The sequence below is a fragment of the Scyliorhinus torazame genome, chromosome 9 (genome assembly GCF_047496885.1).
Source record: "Scyliorhinus torazame isolate Kashiwa2021f chromosome 9, sScyTor2.1, whole genome shotgun sequence".
NCBI lineage: Eukaryota > Metazoa > Chordata > Chondrichthyes > Carcharhiniformes > Scyliorhinidae > Scyliorhinus > Scyliorhinus torazame.
This window is the reverse complement of record NC_092715.1, coordinates 257,500,959-257,517,429: the sequence shown is the minus strand read 5'-3', so window position 1 is coordinate 257,517,429 and position 16,471 is coordinate 257,500,959. Positions and strand designations below refer to the sequence as shown.

The window sequence follows — 16,471 nt, the reverse complement described above, 5'->3', positions numbered from 1 at the left end:
GGATAGGGCAGGGGAGTGGGCCTTGGTAGGGTGCTCTTTCAGAGGGTCTGTGCAGACTTGATGGGCCGAATGCCCTCCTTCTGCACTGCAGGGATTCTATGAAATGAAATGAAAATCGCTTATTGTCACAAGTAGGCTTCAAATGAAGTTACTGTGAAAGCCCCTAGGCAAGCAGGGATTCTATGGAAGAAGGTCCTGCAGACTAAAGTTGTTTTTTTTGTTTGAAGGTTGAACTTCTATGAGCTTGAACGGAGGAGATACTTGCTGCTGCTCTCGGATGTCTCAGAGGGAATGTGTGCACCTGCCTGAGTGACATATTTCACGCTAGAAACATTATGAGCCCAAAAGAGTCAAAGTGATCATCAGGAAGTAATGATCTGATCAGTCACCGAAGACGTGAAGGAGACTCGTTCGTTGGATGGACCACCCGGGGATGGACTCTTGCACAAAGGAAGGCCAATCACCAGTTGTTTGAGTATATGTGTAGTAATTTGCAATACTCAATAAGGAAAAGTTTGATTGAGCCACATGGTTGTTCCGTGCCATTGTACACCCAGAGTAAGACTGGAGCCTCGGCATAGCATAGCCCAGGTAATAGAGAGGGCTTTACAAACTCTGTTTCTGCAGACACAGGAATTGTGTGTCCAATTTATTCATTAGTTAAGGTGAGCACTGATAACCACATTATTATTCTTACCACAAAATCCTGGTCATCCTCTGCATCCATGTTCTACGAACAGAAAATGTCTGCACTAACTGTTACACCTATGAGACAGAGATTTCAGAACACGTACAAGACAGAAAGAGAGCAAGAGAGAAATACACAAATGGCAAGAGAAAGCCATTCTAATTTGTGTCATTTTTTAAAAAAACTTGGATTTTAAATGCAAGTAAATCCCTTCTTCTGGGGCGTGGGTAGCGAGAGAGGGGAGGGGGGTGACACATTTGGGAATTAAAATTCTCTGGCCTCTCGGTCTGCAAGAGAGCAAGTGGGAGTTAGGGAGAGTGGACGGACGGTTAAGTTTAAGATATGTGACAGTCGCAAAAGGGCGGTGGGGCTGGGGAAGAGAGTGATGAATTTAAAGGGAAAAGGCAGATTTGTTGATAGCAGTGAAGGCATGGTCAGGCAGTCATTGTGTAGTTGAGAGGGGAAGATGCAAGGTGGGGAAAGCACGAGTATCCAGGGGATGGGTAGGAAAGGGACCGAGTAATGGTTAAACTAAAATGGTAGCTTTACCGGCGGGGTCATTTCAAAATGCGGAAATTATTTTTTTCTTTATACTTAATGCTAGAAAATGTTGTCTTATGTGGATTCTAACATTATGCTAAGACTGTGGCGTACGGTAAAACAAAGGATTACCCTGCGTAGTGATGGATTAAGGAAATTAGTTGTGTGACTTAAGGGCCACATAACTGATGAGAACTGTGGGTACAAATAGATAACGTCAGAAAAATTGCAAGTGGTTTATTTCACATAAACCACTGGCACAGTTGACATTTGTAAGCTGTAAAGAAACATCTACTTTTTGATTTATAGGGTCTACCTAATGCATTCCAACCTGTTCTTGCAGTACTTTTTCAACAGGAAAGTAGCTTTCTCACTGTTGCGGTGTCTTCAGGGAACACGGAAGAATGTTCTGTTTATTAGCTGTTTAACAGAATTAGCTGTTTACTTTTCTCTTCAAGAAACCTATTAATAATTGTTTGTGAGTGCGGAAAGATTCATCATTCCAAATATCCTAAATTGCAAGAAGCCTCAAATCCTTCTCCCCCCCCCCCCCCACCCCCACCAGACCAGCTCACTCCTACGCTCCAACTTTGATTCTGCACGCTCCTGGATCGATCTTCCCCACTCAAGCAGTGATCCCTCACGCCTTGTCAGAAAACTCGCTTTCCCGCCTCCATCTATAATTCCTCTGGTTTCCACCTCAATCTGAAAGATCTGCACCCGACTGAGTGAAGTCAGGGGTGTTGAGGTACGAGGTGTCTGGGGGCCTTTGAGATGACACCTCCTGAACATCAGAGTTCTGAGCGGAAGAAAAATGTTATTTGTCTCACTTCTCTCGTTGACAATACCTCACATGACAATAGCAGGCGGATGAAAAGTGGGCAGAAGCTCACCAAGTAGTATTGCCGGTAAGGTACAGAAAGGAGGTGTTGCGAGTTGCACATGAGGTACCAGTGGGAGATCATTTGGGGATAAGGAAAACTCAAGCTAAAATCCCAAAACATTTTTATTGCCCTTGACGACATAAAGATGTAGTTAAATTTTGTCAATCATGTCACACATGTCAAGTGATAGGGAAACCTCAAGCAGTGATAAAACCAGAGCCCTTAATACCCATTCCAGCATTTGAGGAACCTTTTACAAGGGTCCTAATTGATTGCGTAGGACCGCTTCCTAAAACAAAAAGTGGGAATCAATATCTTTTGACGCTAATGGATGCGTCTCCTCGGTTTCCAGAGGCCATTCCAGTACGTAATATTACAGCTAAAAAGATTGTGGAGGAGTTACTTAAATTCTTTACTAGATATGGACTACCCACAGAAATACAATCGGATCAAGGATCAAATTTTACCTCGGGGTTATTGAAAGAAGTTATGGATGGCTTAGGAATAAAACAATTTAAATCAACTACGAACCATCGAGAATCGCAGGGAGCGTTAGAAAGGTGGCATCAGACATAAAAGACAATGTTGAGGGCTTATTGTCACGATTATCCAGAGGATTGGGAAAAAGGAATTCCATTCGTACTGTTTGCAATTTTTATGATGCATCTCATGAGTCAACCAAATTCAGTCCTTTTGAACTAATTTTTGGTCATGAGGTAAGTGGACCAATTAAATTGATTAAGGAAAAATTGGTGAGTGAGAAATCAGAAATTACATTATTGGATTAAGTGTTAAATTTTAGGGAACGATTAAATAGAGGTGAATTGGCTAGACAACATTTAAAAGTTGCACAAAATGTGATGAAACAGGTAGCGGACAAGAAATCCAAAGTTCGTAGTTTTGCCGATAAAGTTTTAATATTGTTACCAGTGGTAGGTGAACCTTTAAAAGCAAGGTTTTGTGGACCTTATCAGATTGAAAGGAAATTAAGTGAGGTGAATTATGTGGTAAAAACACCAGATAGAAGGAAGACTCACCGAGTGTGTCATGTGAATATGCTTAAAAGGTACTTTGAAAGGGAAGGAGAGGAAAAGGAGGAGGTTTTAATGATTCTAACTCAAAGTGACGAACCAAATCCAGATGACTGTGAATTTGACATACCTCAAATTAAATTGGAAAACGAGGATGTTTTTAAAAATTGGGATAAATTGTTGAGTTACCTTCCAGTTGAAAAACGAACTGACCTGAGTTATTGATATCACATGAGCAAGTTTGTGGAGATAATTGGGAAGTACTAAAATGGCTATACATGATGTAGATGTGGGAAAAGCTGTTCCGATCTACCAACACCCATATAGACTTAACCCTTTAAAATTGGCACAGGTTAACAAAGATTGAGAGTATGCTTAAAAGTGGCATAATTGAAGTGGGTTGCAGCCAATGGAGCTCACCCATAGTGATGGGACCTAAACCAGACAGTACCCAATGGTTGTGTGTGGACTATAGAAAGGTTAATGCAGTTACAAGAACGGCCTGTTATCCTATCCCACGTTTGGAGGATTGCATTGAGAAAGTGGGACAATCAGCTTCTATTTCCAAACTGGATTTACTTAAAGGTTACTGGCAGATACCTTTATCCGAAAGGGCGAAGGAGATTTCAGCTTTTGTGACTCCAGATGGTATATACCAATTCAAAGTTATGCCATTTGGCATGAAAAACGCACCAGCCACATTTCAACGGTTAACTACCAAAGTTGTTTCAGGATTACCCAATTGTGCGGTATACATCGACGAACTGGTAATTTTCAGCCAGACATGGACAGAACATTTGAAACATCTGATGGGGTTATTCGATCGACTTCAGGAGGCGGGTTTGGTGATAAACCTAGCCAAAAGTGAATTTGGAAAAGCCCAAGTCACTTTCCATGAGGAGTTTTCGATACCCTCGAGATAAAGGGAAATAATGCGATTTCTTGGCATGAGTGGATTTGATCGAACATTTATGCAAAGGTTTTGCAGCGTGATTGCTCCACTGATGGACTTGCTGAAGAAACGTCGAAAATTTCAATGGACAGCGGAGTTTCAACAGGCATTTGACTGCCTGAAAGCTGTGATAACCAATGCTCATGTGTTGGAGAATTACAAGGGACTCTGTGATCAGATTGAACTAAAGTATCTGACTTTAAAGAGACTTGCCGAAGCGTCGACAAATGGACGGATCGTGCAGAGACCTTCTTGTTCAAAGAGACTGTCAATCGAGAAGGATTCCAGTTGGAGGAAGAAGAAAAAAAGGACTATATTATTATACCTGTTCGCGTGTTGTTTTTTGAAACAGAAAAGTACATTTACGGTGTGCATTTCTTAAATGATAGTGAAAAGGTGAAAAACGAAACCATCTTGAAGTTGATGGGTTAATTTTTCTTGGGGGGAGGTGTCATGTGAGAGTACCTTTAAGAAATGGGTGTTTATTACTGCAGTGATGTCAGAGAGTGGGTGGAGCTGGGCTGTCTGTCAGCTTTTTACTTTTGTTTTAAGCTGTTTGCTGCAGGGTGTGTTTTAGTTTCGTTTTCAGTGTTGGAGCTGAAGCCAGACACAGCAGCTGTACTGCTGTTCTCTCTGCCATGAAACGACTATCTCTTGATCATTTGGTGAATTCAGAATTATAAATGTTCTCAGTTGTGAATGTAAACCTAATGTGCTTATGTTAAAAGGTGTTTCTTTTGTCTTCTGGATGCTGTTTGGGAAGTTATTAAGCATTACTTAGTGTTGTATTCTTTGGGGGTTGTATTTGAATTAATGGTTGCTAAGATGTTCACTGTATGTTTTAAAAAGGTTAACTTGAGTTCATAGAATAAACCTTGTTTTGCTTTAAAAAATACTTTTCCATTTTGCTGTACCACACCTGTAGAGTGGGCCATGTGCTCCCCATACCACAATCTATTAAAAGTTGCGGGTCAGGTGAACTCCATGATACACTTTGGGGTTCGCTAAACCCTGGTCCATAACACTATTCACTGCAGATAGGAAAGAGGCAGAGCTGGAACCTAACGAGCTTTGGTGCGATATTATAGCGTGTGAACAGAAAGCAGGAGACCTTTTCACGGTTGTTTGCAAATGCCATGGGATATCTTGCAGCAGCAATGTGCAATTATGTAGCACCTCTTACATGTGGCTGGCCCCCTCTTTACAATTGCAAACATGGCACCCGGTGCATGACTAATTTGCCCAGGAACCTGCATCAACCTGAAGCCAAATCGTAGGAACAGGATGAGATCTCCAAGTTATTCAACTTTATTTCTCCGAATATGGAAGCAGAGGGAGTGGAGGTGCTCCTCTCAACCCCACATTTAACACTGATTCCCCTATCCCGATCAGCGCTGAAATGTTTAAAAATCCTTTGAAATTTACCGGAACTGTAGCTGCTTCTTGAATAGTCAATCAACCCCCAACCATGGTTAGCAGTACAATTTTCAGCATCCATGTTATACACGTTGGGGGTGGATAGCATGTACCGGAGGTGGAGGGAAGTGGTGCTGGTCAAGCTGAGGGATCTGTTTGAGGAAGGGTTTGCCAGTTTGGAGGAGTTGAGGAGAGGTTGAGCTGCCGAGGGGGAGGGAGTTCAGATATCTACAACTTAAGGACTTTGCGCGAAAGGTCTGGAGGGAGTTCCCTAGGTTTCTGGGATACACCCTGCTGGAGCAACTGCTGCTTCCGGATGTGGAAGGGGAGGGAAGAATTGGGGATATATATACAAGTGGCTGGGGGAGCAAAGATTAATGAAAAATGGGAAGGGGAGCTGGGAGTGGAGATCAATTGGGGAGTACAGAGTGAGGCACTGCACAGGGTAAACACAACCTCCTTGTGCGCAAGGATGAGCCTGATACAGTTTAAGGTTGAGCACAGGGTTCATATGACTCGGGTGAGAATGAGTGGGTTGTTTCAGGGGGTGGCAGATGAGTGTGAGAGGTGTGGGCGGGGGCCAGCGAATCAGGCGCACATGTTTTGGGGTTGTGAAAAGTTGGAGAGATTTTGAGCAGAAGTGTTCGTGGTCTTAGGAAGGCCAGTGTAGGAAGGACAGTGGAGGAGGAGGTGGACCTGGCCCCGGACCCTTTGTTGATGATATTTGGGGTTTCAGAGAAGCCGGAGATCATGGAGAGGAGGAAGGCCAATGTCGTGGCCTTCGCCTCTCTGATTGCACGGTGGTGAATTTTACTTAAGTGGCGGTCGGCATCGCCACCAGGTTGTGTGACCTGTGCGACTTCCTGTGGTTAGAAAAGATAAAGGGAATTGAGACAAGGTGAGGGGATGATCTTGACCGTGTTTGAGGATTGTTTGTCGTGGGGTGGGGAGAGGAGGAGGAAAAATTGTACAAACTGTATAGTTGACTGATGGGAAGTATGTTCCCCGGGGTGTTTATGTGCTGTAACTTTTTTGATACATGTTTGGGATAAAATACATTAAAAAAATAAACGTCGTAACTAAAGCTTTGTTTATGGGCAATTAGTTTGCTTTTGCATCATCCTATCTCTATTGCAGTTGATGAAGCAACCCTTTTTAATTAACAGCATCTTTCTCACCAACTACCTCATTCACTCTCCTGTTACCATCCTGGCTGAGGTCACTATTGGACAAGTCAGGTCGCAGGGTGAAATCGCGCTCGATAGTTCCCAACTTTTGTTCTTTAGAATCATAGAATTTACAGTGCAGAAGCAGGCCATTCGGCCCAACGAGTCTGCACCGGCCCTTGGAAAGAACACCTCACTTAAGCCCCACACCTCCACCCTATCCCCATAACCCAGTAACCCCAGCTAACCTTTTGGACCCTAAGGGACAATTTAGCATGGCCCATCCTCCTAACCTGCACATCTTTGGATAGTGGGAGGAAACCAGAGGGGGGGGGGTTGGCGCAGTGCGCCACCAGCCGGAGCCGTGCGCCACCAGCCGGAGCCATGCTTGATGGCATGCGTGTGGGCCGGGCCCACGGGTGGGCTCATCAGGAGGAGGGTGTCCACCTATCGGGACTGTGGCTACGGTAATCTGTGGGCCCTTTGTGCCTACTTGCCTGGGGGGGGAAGGATGTATGGAAAATTGGGCACAGTGGGAAGGCAAGGCTTGGTGACGGCCGGTGGTCCTGCAGGGTGGTCACTGGCGGAACGTCTGCCCTGCGAGGGGCAGTGCCGACGGCCACGCGACATGCGTCTGTCGGTCGGGGCGCGCTCTGCAGTGGGGAACACCTCGGATGGGTGCACGGAGGTGTGATATGACCGTTAACGCTCTGCACAACCATGTGCCTGGATGGGCGATCAGTGGGGTGCGTAGTCAGATGGCTGCCTTGCAAGCTGCAGCAATGGCGGTCTGTGCCTGAACACCACGGTCCAGGGGGGACATCCCGACCCCATGGCCCACCCCCTGGTGACCCCTATTACTTCTCCAGTCCCGACAGACGCAGCACAACTGGCTGCCCATGGTAGCGCCTCTGGAACCCTGTCTTACCTCCTCTCTCACCCTTAGCAGCCACACGGCCGTTTACTGATTTAAAAACCACAAGTGAACCGCGCCATCGTCACTTCCGTCTGCCAGAAGCGGAGTACCGCGGGGTTCGAGACTACCGGGCCGGACCCGTTCATGATATGTTAATGGCTGTTACTGTACTGTGCATGCGCACGCTGGCACGTCGAGTGGAATGCATTCACATGGCTGTCGAAGGGCGCCAGCGCCAGCCTGGATTTCAGCTGATGTGTGAGTCCCTGCCCAGTCGCGTTTTGCGATTCCGGCGTTGCTGGACAGAAAATCCTACCCACCGGCTCTCAAACGCACACGCAGGGCGCGATCTTACAGAAAAACATCTGACCGCGGCGCAGCATGGCCAGTGAAAGCCGCGAGACCCCGCTCCTGGCATCCACCCGGCTCGCAAGATTCAACGCAATCTCGCGAGGCGTTGCAAGGAGAATCCCACCCACAATGGCCGGGATCAGTTTTTGGCAAATGTGCATCCTAGAGCGAGGCAGTAAGCCTTACTCTAACCTGCAGATTCCCGAGGTACCTGAGGCTTTGGGATTCAATGCTTTTGCCTCGGGGACCTCGGGCGAGCTCTGATTGGTACTGGTCTCCACAAATGGGGACCATTTCATTTCAGATGGAACGGCCCTAGTGGGGGTCTCCAAGGGGACTGGAGGCCCCAGATGCAGCCCTTTGGGCAGGGTGGTGACCTGGGTACCCTCGCAGCACCAGCCTGACACCTTAGCACTGCCATCTGGGTGCCAGCCTGACACTGCCAAGGTGACACTGCCAGGGTGCAAGGTTGGCGGTGCCAAGCTGCCATTTTTTTTGCTTGTGCGCGATTGGGCCGGGTTTGCCACCGTGGGTGTTGGGGTGTGTGCGCGGGGGGTGCCCATGTTGCGTTCGGGCTTGGCGGGGGAGGGGGGGGGGGGTGCGTCGGGGATTTTTTTGTGGGCCTCGGTGATCGGGTACTGGTTCCCCGTTTGGGCCCCTTATTCAACACGAGTAGCGTTGAATAGCCATGTGTTTCTCAGCACTGCGAGTGCCGGAAAACACGGGGCTGAACACGATCGCTGAGGGACTTTATTCCCTTTTGGGAAGATGGTGCCCATAGTCTCACTCTCTCTCACTCACAGTCAGTCGCTCACAGTCAGTCACACACACACACACACACACACAGTCAGTCACAGTTTCACACAGTCAGTTTCAGTTACACACACACAAAATTAGTTATACAGTTTCACACAGAGTTACACACACGCAGTTACACACAGTTAGTGTTTCACAGTTAGTGTTTCACACAGTTACACACAGTTTCTCACACACAGTCAGTTTCACAGTCACAGTTTCTCACACACACAGTCACAGTTTCACACAGTTACACACACACACAGTCAGTCACAGTTTCACACAGCCACAGTTTCACAATCAGTTTCACACACAGACAGTCAGTCACAATTTCACACACACTGTCAGTTTCACACACACGGTCACAGTTACACACACACACGGTCACAGTTACACACACACACAGTCACAGTTACACACACACACACAGTCACAGTTACACACACACACACACAGTCACAGTTACACACACACACACACACGGTCACAGTTACACACACACACACACTCGGTCACAGTTACACACACACACACACGGTCACAGTTACACACACACACACGGTCACAGTTACACACACGGTCACAGTTACACACACACACACACGGTCACAGTTACACACACACACGGTCACAGTTACACACACACACGGTCACAGTTACACACACACACACACACACACACACGGTCACAGTTACACACACACACGGTCACAGTTACACACACACACACACACACACACACGGTCACAGTTTCTCACACACAGTTACACACACATTCCAACTCCCAGTTTCTCTTCCCCACCAGCAGCTAGTCCCCTTTCCCTGCCCGATAGTTGCTCCGATTCCCCCCAACCGGCAGCCACTTCCTCCCCGCTCGGCAACCACTCCGTCCCTCCAGGCAGCCAATATCCCGCTGGTCCCTCCTGGCAGCCAATACCCCGCTAGTCCCTCCTGGCAGCCAATACCTCGCTGGTCCCTCCTGGCAGCCAATACCTCGCTGGTCCCTCCTGGCAGCCAATACCTCGCTGGCCCCTCCTGGCAGCCAATACCCCGCTGGTCCCTCCTGGCAGCCAATACCCCGCTCGTCCCCCCCTGAGAAGCTCCCTCCATTCCCAGCAGACACACCATGCCTTCGCGCCATATTTCGAGGCCTCAGTGTGAAGAAAGCTGCTGCTCCAATCAGAGACTGGTTCTCTCCCACAATTGCTCCTGGTTGGGTTACTAGTGATCCTACCAACAGCAAGCATGGTAGAGAAACGGTCTGTGATTGGAGGGGCTGGAACCCGTTCGGACACATTTTGACAGAAGGCATAAGACGTGAAGACATTTTGAACATGTGCTTGCCATGTGTCTGCTGCGAGACAGACAGAGAGGTCCGACGGGCCAGATAGTGGCCCTTGCGCCGTCTGTTGGACAAGCCTGTTCTAGATGGTAGTAGTTGTGGGTTTGGAAGGTGTTGCCCGAGGAGTCTTTGTGAGTCCCTGCAGTGGATCCTGTAGATGGTACACACGGCTGCTATTGTGTGTCGGTGGTGGAGGGAGTGAATGTGGATTGGGTGCCAAACAAGCAGGGCTGCTTTGTCCTGGATGGTGTCGAGCTTCTTGAGTGTTGTTGTAGCTGCACTCATCCAGGCAAATGGACAGTGTTCCATCACACTCCTGACTTGTGCCTTGTAGATGGTGGACAGGCTTTGGGGAGTCAGGAGGTGAGTTACTCACTACAACCTCTGACCTGCTCTTGCAGCCCCAGTATTTATATAGCTGGTACAGTTCAGTTTCTGGTCAATGGTTACCCTCAGGATAGTGGAGTATAGTGCCCTGTGACCGTTTATATTTTCATGAACAGGCAAATGTGGGTCTCAGTTTAGCATAATGGGTGAAGAACAGCATATTTGGCAATGCAGCACGCCCTGCATTGCTTCTCTGAAGTGGTATCTTGAGTTATGTAATAGGGTTTGAACCCACAGGCGCCTGACTCAAGAGGCGACAGTGCGAACACTGAGTCAAGCTGAGACTTACAAGCAGACAAATTTGATGGCCCCACACACCTAAATAAATTACCTGCGCACTACAAAGAAAAAGTATGTTGATCTTGGCGAGCAGTTATTTTCCACCAAAAACAGATTGGCATCATGTTTTTATATTCACCATTTGGGGGAGGGACTGGATGGGTGGGTGGGAGGGGGGGAAAGAGTACAATGTCCATCTCCCTGTGGAATCCCCCCCCACTTCCATTCGATTCAATGGAATGGCGATTTGGATGGATTCTCACCGTGTCAGGTGATCCGCTCCACCCAGATTCCCTTCGAGGCACCGAAAGTGGAAATGTCGCCCATCAGCGGGTCACTCAGCCTCTAATGCAACTTGCTGTACACAACTGGCCACGGCAGTCCTGTTCCTAGCAGCGAGCACGCAAACAAGTACTGTCCGAAAGCAGCTCACAGATTGCGAAGCACCTCGGGACATTCCGAGCATGCGGAAGGCACAGTTTAAATGCAGATCTTTTCTTCGTTGGGGGAGGCTCTCACAGCCTAAACCAAATCAATTTGGCTCAATTGCCCGAATTTGCACTGGTTTAAAGTCGTGATTTAGTTCCTAATCTGCAGCAACATAGTAATTACCCTTAGAAGGGCCATGTGACTCGAGTGGCAAAAACAGCAAATAAACACTGGTCAATATCATTTTCATCAAAGCCGTATCTCATCAATTCCCATTGAATTTCCTTATAAGCATAAAACTACTCAAGTGCAAAATTGTAATTGGCCTGTAATGAGTATAATGAAAAGCTCGTGACCATCACCGATCGCACTCTCACCTGGAAAGAAACTGGCCTGATGTAATATTCATTTCTTCCCAGTGCATACAGTTGGTTATACTTGGAATGAGGGCCAGCTCTGGCCTCACGTAGGTAGCAGTGGCCACAGCTCTGGCGATCAGCTCCACTGCGTCCTGCACGTAATTGTGGAAAGGGGGTTGAGCCGTCTCGCCGTGGGCCAGCAGGCCCATGGGCAAGCCTTCAGTTCTCAGCTCCTCGACGTTCTGGGAGTCACCGAGAATCCAGTGGTGCTCTGGCAGCATTAATCCGTAGTTAGCCGCCAGCTGGAGGATCTTTCGGAAATGCTCGATGTCGCAGCCGAAGGTGACGATGGCGAGCGGAGCCTCCTTGGCCGTGTCCAGGTACTCCTGCAGGTAGCTGGGAAAGGTGGCGTCATCACTGTCCGAGGCGACGTTGAAAATGGTCCCCAGGTGGAATTTGGAGTTGTTGTACAGAAGGCTGAGAAAGCTGGTCACGTTCCACTCTTGGCACAAAACTAGGCTGACGTCATACCAGCTATTCATCGTCAGGAGGAAGATGAGGATGTCCGCATGGGTGGGGTGAGATGTCTCCAGGCTCATCTGCAGGTGGAGGGGATTCTGTGTCGACACAAAAAAAAGAGCAAATCATTGCACAAAACCGCTGAACAGAATAAGACCGATTTCAGAAATGTGGCTGGGATTATTTTTTGGGGCTGGATTTTCTAAGAAACCGTCAACCTCGACTTGCATTGTTGTGTTTCTCGGTGTGGAATTTATACGGTCACTACATTCTGTCGGTGCTCCTCACCAATCACTGCATAATGTACGTCATTCACCTTTTACTTACCTCCGAGAAGTCAGAATCTATAGAAGGTAAGGCAATCTCACTCATTCCTACTTCCAGCCTTTTCAGGGACAAAGCATGTACTTATGATGCAGGGTTGAGGCTTTCAAGAAAGTTTCATCCTTTTATGGAACAGTCGGTTCCAAGAATATCAAAGTGATTTTATCCACAAAATAAGCAAGTGGCCCTGCCAAAGAGATTTCTTTTTTGCCCTCTGTAAGTGCAGCAGCTTTTTGAGACCATAAAGAAAAGGTTTTCCTCAGCCGGCGAAGTTATCATTTACTAATTGGTTTCCCATCCCTTACTGAAGAAAGAAAACATTTGAGACATTTGGCAAACTGGAAGGGTCTACAAAACGTATGGAAAAATATATTACAACGGCAGGATGCAATGAAATATAGCCAAGAGGAAGCGGGAATTATATTCTTCAATTTAAAGGGAGATATCTTTATGTGACTCACCATCCTCCAACCTCATTGGTCCCTTCCCGGTAACAATATGTATATTTGTAGATAACTAAAGGGTTAATTACAACATCTAGCTGTAACACTACAACTAGAGGGCACCACTAGATCACACTCCAAGTAATTTCTCCCAGAGGATCTTGGTCTCTTTCAACCCAGGAGTGATTAGACAGCAGTAGTGTATGAGAGATAGATCACAGCATAGTTAGCACATGTCGTTTTGAATCAGTTAATACATTCATATTAAATTACTTGATTACTAGAGATAGTTCTGTAGAGTGTTGACTCAACTATAATTAATCTTTACTTAACAAATTAGTTTGCTTTAAGTTGAAGACTTGTGGTTTCTTCAGGATCACACCATCAGGCCTTCTGGATATCCAGCAGCTAGTATATTACAAAATATATTACGAAACCAGTAATATAACATTGCCCTCTCAAGCTTGGTTGTTCTCATGGACCATCTCCAATACTATTCACAAGGCATCCAGACAATCATCTGGGTGCTGAACTGGACAGGGACCAAGCATTAGGTGCAGTCACTGCAGACGATGAACGCTGGCTGAAAGCGTAATTCGCCCAACCAACAATCTTTTTTTTTTGAACAATGTTTTTATTGGGGGTATTTTCAAATCTACACAGAATGGAAATGAGCAAACAACAGCAGTTAACCATGCACAATTGCCACTATTCCCCCATACCAACCTCTCCTTTTACAACCAGCCCCCCCAACCCCAAACAGAACACAAAGAATCCCCACCCCCCTTACTGATGTGTTACTGTCCCTGAAAGGAGTCAATGAACAGCCTCCACCTCGTGGAGAACCCCTCCATCTGCTACCCTGATGGCAAACTTTATTTTTTCGGGGTGGAGGAACTCTGCCAAGTCGCTTACCCAATGCTCCTGCTGTTGCCATCTCAAGAGTCCCACCAGCACAGCAAGGTCCGTCTCCAGGCTATCGGGGAGGCAAAGGCTACCAAGGCAGCCTCTCTCCTCACCTGCCCGACTGGATCCACCGAGATCCCAAATATCGCCGCCCACAGGCTCGGCGCCACCTCCCAGGATCTTTGACATTACGTTCACAGACTCTTTTCGGAATCCCTCCAACTTGGGACATGCCCAAAACATACGGACATGGTTCGCCGTACTCCCTGCACACCTCTTACACCTATTCTCCAGCCCTGGAAAAAACAGACTCATCCTAGACCCCGTCATATGAGCCCTAAGCACTGCCTTAAACTGTATGAGACTTAGACTTTCACACGGCGAAGACGGGTTTATCCTATGCAGCGCCTCACTCCACACCCCTAGTCGTCACACTCTGGTGCCTGTTCGGGTACACGGAGGGAGAATTCTGAATGTCCAATTCAGCTAACAAGCATGTCTTTCGGGACTTGTGGGAGGAAACCGGAGCACCCGGAGGAAATCCACGCAGACACATGGAGAACGTGCAGACTCTGTACAGACAGGTGACCCAAGCCAGGAATCGAACCTGGGACCCTGGCGCTGTGAAGCAACAGTGCTGCCATGAAGCATGGTGCTACCGTGCCGCTCTAAACTAAGTGTTACACTAAGAATGTACAAACACTTGCCAAAATGGAGGCAAACAAGCTGCAGAGGTTTACTTGGCCACATTCTTGCAGCAGGTCAGTTTACGCAGACACACGCAACGAGTCATCAGCAGCTGGACGAGATTAAACGGTCACAATGACTCATTCAGCAGCTCGGCGAGATTATGACAGGCAGCTGTCTCCGAACAATGGAACCAGCGAATGAGGAAGTCTCAAGCTCGCGAGCTATCGTGTCGATCAAGGGACAGTTGCTAAGGATCTGAACAACATCGTTAAGAAACCTCAGCCTGTCCATGAGTTGGTCATGCAGCCCAATCAGGTCTAATAACTCATTTCATTGGAACTATACGTAATCTAGAATTTGTACGATAGGCTCGTTGTCAGCCGAAGTGGGCTGAGTAACTGTTTGAAAATGTACAAATAGCAATGATTTGCCTTTGTTCAGGGAAGAAGCGCACGGTGTGCCCTGCAGCTTGCTTCCCGCTGGCGGAATCAATAAACTGTTTGACATTTAGAGCAGGCCGGAGTGTGGAGTGATTCTTCCAGGATTCTTCTCCGCCAATAAACATATTTAAATTAGCCAAATGCTTCACTGCAATATGTTAACCTGGATCTCGTCCAGCGAGGGCGAGGTCCAGATCATGACGTCTCGCGAGATTCCATTAAATCTCGCGAGTCGTTGTGAGCGTCACGAATCTCGTGAGAGGCAAAACGGCCTCATCGCATCACGAAGCCCGACGCCATTCTCGATGGTCAATGCTGCCATTGCCAGCGATTCCTGTATCACAGCACACAAATTATTAAGTAAAGGGAGTCGCTGCATCTTTGAAAAGTAGCTTAGTGAAAACTAAGGAAGTAGAAAATAGGTCGAAGCAATTTGCATCCGGCTGCAACAATCACCAGCAAACAGGCTAGAAATTGGGCTCACTCTGTGCCCTAACCAAAGCACATACTGCAGGAGTGAGTGCAGTAGCTTTCAGCTTCTGTAAGAACCAAATGAACAAAAAAACAGTAGTTAATTTGAATCATGTTCACAGTATTAAGCAATCTGAGCGCGTACCAGCTGCATAAGCACCAACACCACAAACACTTCCCAAATGGGCTATCATTCACGATACGCTCTGTACACAGAAGGCGTCAGCATTTGGTCCTCTAAGGGGGTGGCATAGCCAGATGTGCATCGGCACTGCCAGCATCTGTGTTATCACCTCCGATATCCCCGGCCGCATGATAGGTTATAATCGTGAACACTGACACCTTGAAACACCTGGGGGGGGGGGGGGATTTGCACACTTGGTTGGTATAATTTCCGATTGGAGAAATGGCCTTATGGCCGAAAGTGCATATTTAATCCAAGGCAACTGGCTGGGCCTCTGTGAGGTCCCTGGCCCAGGTTGTTTGGCAAGAAAATGTTTATTAAGCAGCTGATCTCAGTTTTTTTCTCTATGGCATTTCGCTACTGAAAATAAATGGCTTCAGATTAGCCTCTTTGGTGCATATGAATAATCGGACTATTTTCCACATACTGCTCTGTCCCATTAATGGAAATAGATACAACTGCTATTTCCAGGCATGCCCAATGTGTCACTTCATTTAAAATCTACCAATCCAGTTAGTAAGGTCGTTCGTTGATCAAATGGCTGAAACGAAGTTCTCAAACGATGCCACTCCATTCTGGGAATAAATTTGTTGCACAGCTCCAGGATTCAATGCAAAATCTGTCCAACTGTTTAACAAAATGATATCTGGCAAAGAAATTGGTATTGATACAAAGTTGAAACAACATGGAGGAATTTGGTAAATGTAAAGTGGCCATAGTCCCAGATGACCATAGGCTGCTTTCCCTTTGAGGGGTGAGAGCTGACTGGTGGTGATTTAATCTGAGGATTGCTACATCTCAGGCGAGGGGCAAGGGTGAGGAAGGCAGAACCTTCATGAATAACACCCACGTTCATGACATAACGTAGGTTCTCACCCAGGAAGGTCGGGAACCTCATTTCCATATATTTAAATGTAACGAGCAGGCTCTGTATAAAGGTGGCCGACCTCTGGCTCTGC

The 16,471-nt window shown here is 47.1% G+C and overlaps 1 protein-coding gene across 2 annotated transcripts in view; it reads right to left on the bottom strand.

Annotated features, from left to right (window-relative positions):
• Nucleotides 1-16,471, bottom strand: part of grin3a (glutamate receptor, ionotropic, N-methyl-D-aspartate 3A) — a 175,857-nt gene that overhangs the window by 75,851 nt on the left and 83,535 nt on the right. For both annotated transcript variants that reach the window (XM_072517277.1, XM_072517278.1), the window contains exon 2: nt 11,554-12,152. In XM_072517277.1, the coding sequence (XP_072373378.1) occupies nt 11,554-12,152 (599 nt within the window). The remainder of the gene's footprint in view (nt 1-11,553; nt 12,153-16,471) is intronic.